The sequence below is a fragment of the Verticillium alfalfae genome, genomic scaffold (genome assembly GCF_000150825.1).
Source record: "Verticillium alfalfae VaMs.102 supercont1.6 genomic scaffold, whole genome shotgun sequence".
NCBI lineage: Eukaryota > Fungi > Ascomycota > Sordariomycetes > Glomerellales > Plectosphaerellaceae > Verticillium > Verticillium alfalfae.
The window spans coordinates 858715-860641 of record NW_003315033.1 but is presented as its reverse complement, the minus strand read 5'-3'; the positions used below and the strand labels follow the sequence as shown (position 1 = coordinate 860641).

The following is a 1927-nucleotide window of genomic DNA, read 5'->3' as shown; positions in this document are numbered from 1 at the left end:
AACGTGTGAAAATCAACCTGAAAAAAATACGCACATACATTAGGTATTAAACACGTAACGATGGAGGAGGGGATAATACTAGGCAAAGATGTAGAACTCAATCAGTAAAAGTCTGACCATAAGTCATTCTAAAAAAAAACGTATCACTCGAATAGATGTCGTACCGACCGACACTCGCTCCTTATGGAGGACATAATAAAGCTGAAATCGAGGCGCAGCTTCTTCAGTCCCTTGGCGCTCTTGAGATGATGAGCAAGGTGATGATGGTCTTGCCGTAGCCGCCGAGGGGGTTCTCGGCCTCCTCTGGCGTCAGCTCCGTCACCTCGCCCTCGTAGACCTCCTTTGTTTCGCGGACCTTGAGCCCAATGGCCCTCCTGAAGTTCTCCATCAAGATCTCCGTCTTCTTCACTTCTGTCGAGTAGATCTCGCTGCCGACAATGGGGCAGAAGGGGATCTTGGTGCCGAGCTCCTGGCTGATCGCGAGCGCGAGCGCCGTCTTTCCGGTTCCCGGTCCTCCTGCCAGCAGGACGCCCCTGCCGGCCATCTTGTGCGCCTTGACCAGATCGACGACGACACCGGCTGCCTGTGGGAGGGGGTGGTTAGCAGAGCTTCCATGCGCAGTCTCGAGGGGCCTCACCTCTCGCGCTGTCGTCTGGCCGACAAAGCCGGCCGCTTGCTTCTCGGCGGTTCCATCAGTCTTCAGTCCCAGTCCCTTGATATGTGTATGGGCCGCCGTGGGGTTGTCGCGATTGTTGCCCTTGACCTCGCTGATCTGGACCATCTTGGCGGATTGCGCGTGCGGCGAAAGTTTTGAAATCGAAATGGCTTGTCTTGCTGATGTCAGAGCTGGTTCGTGATGGCGTCGTGCGTTGGATGGGTGCAGATGGAGCTTGGGGGGTGGTCGTGTCGATAAGATCTGAAGCTGCGTTTAGAAGATTTTGGGGCGACGCGATCTCCTGCATCCCTGCTGTTGCGTTGCTGCACGAGTGACCAGCGGTTCCATTGCAGCATGTTGCTGGGTAGTGGAATATGGAGATAGGGTGTACTAGATACCCGATACGTGCATATAACAAGAGATGCACCTTCAATTGCGCTGGCTGTGTTCTTCAATGGCTTGCGGCCAGAGACTAATTGAGGGTTTGACAACGCAATATTTTGTGTGGTCTTGATCTGTGAGGTTTCAAATTGCATTTTAGTTGCCGCGTCGTTGGCGTTTATTCTCTTCAACGACGAAGGAATGGTAGCATCCGAATCACCAACAAGTTATAACCATCCAGAAAGATAGACGAAATATTTATAGCACTATGTGTCTCAAGCTCACGAAAATTAGAAGACTATAAAAGACACCAATGTATTATTCTGAGAGTGAGGGTTTCAATTTAGTGAAACGAAAGTCCCAACATTAGCTGAATGACCTCAAGAAAAGAAGCACATCGCCATTATAATTGAAAAGAGCGGACAGGCCAGGCCACACCACAAGCTCAGTCGTAACCTGGCCGAACAATTCCGGTATCATTGCACTAGAATCAAGATGCATACAAAGAATGGCAAGTCTGAGTGTCCGGGAGTCGTCGTTGGAGTCCGACGGGTGTAAAGCAACAGAGCATCAATGGATATATTCCCAACACTACCGCTGCGCCCACATGTGCCGCCCACTGCAGCAAAAACGAGTCACAAAAACACGCAGTTCAAGTCATCGCGGATCGTTTATTCACTGGTATCATATCTCGTCTATCGGGTTCATCCACGCGCAGTTCCACGCTCACCCCCCCAGCCTCACCCTCCTAGCGTCCAGCGCGTCAAGGTCATCGTCATCATCGACCTCCATCAACATGGGCACGCCCTCGGCATCCCGAACGCCGCCAATCTCGACATCTCGCTCCCGCCTCGCGGCGGCGGCCGCCGTGGACTCCTTCGTGATGACCAT

General features: G+C 52.3%; 2 protein-coding genes across 2 annotated transcripts in view; one reads left to right on the top strand and one right to left on the bottom strand.

The window, feature by feature from the left end:
- Window positions 1–223: 223 nt before the first annotated feature.
- On the bottom strand, window positions 224–781 carry VDBG_05356 (pontin; the record flags this gene model as incomplete). Its single annotated transcript, XM_003004197.1, has 2 exons — window positions 224–583; window positions 638–781. 2 exons carry the CDS (start codon window positions 779–781, stop codon window positions 224–226), a joined length of 504 nt encoding a protein of 167 aa, XP_003004243.1.
- Window positions 782–1832: 1051 nt separating this feature from the next.
- VDBG_05355 (predicted protein) overlaps window positions 1833–1927 on the top strand; it is a gene marked incomplete at both ends in the record, with an annotated part of 1012 nt that continues 917 nt past the window's right edge. Inside the window, one exon of the mRNA XM_003004196.1 lies at window positions 1833–1916. Within this exon, the coding sequence (XP_003004242.1) occupies window positions 1833–1916 (84 nt within the window). The remainder of the gene's footprint in view (window positions 1917–1927) is intronic.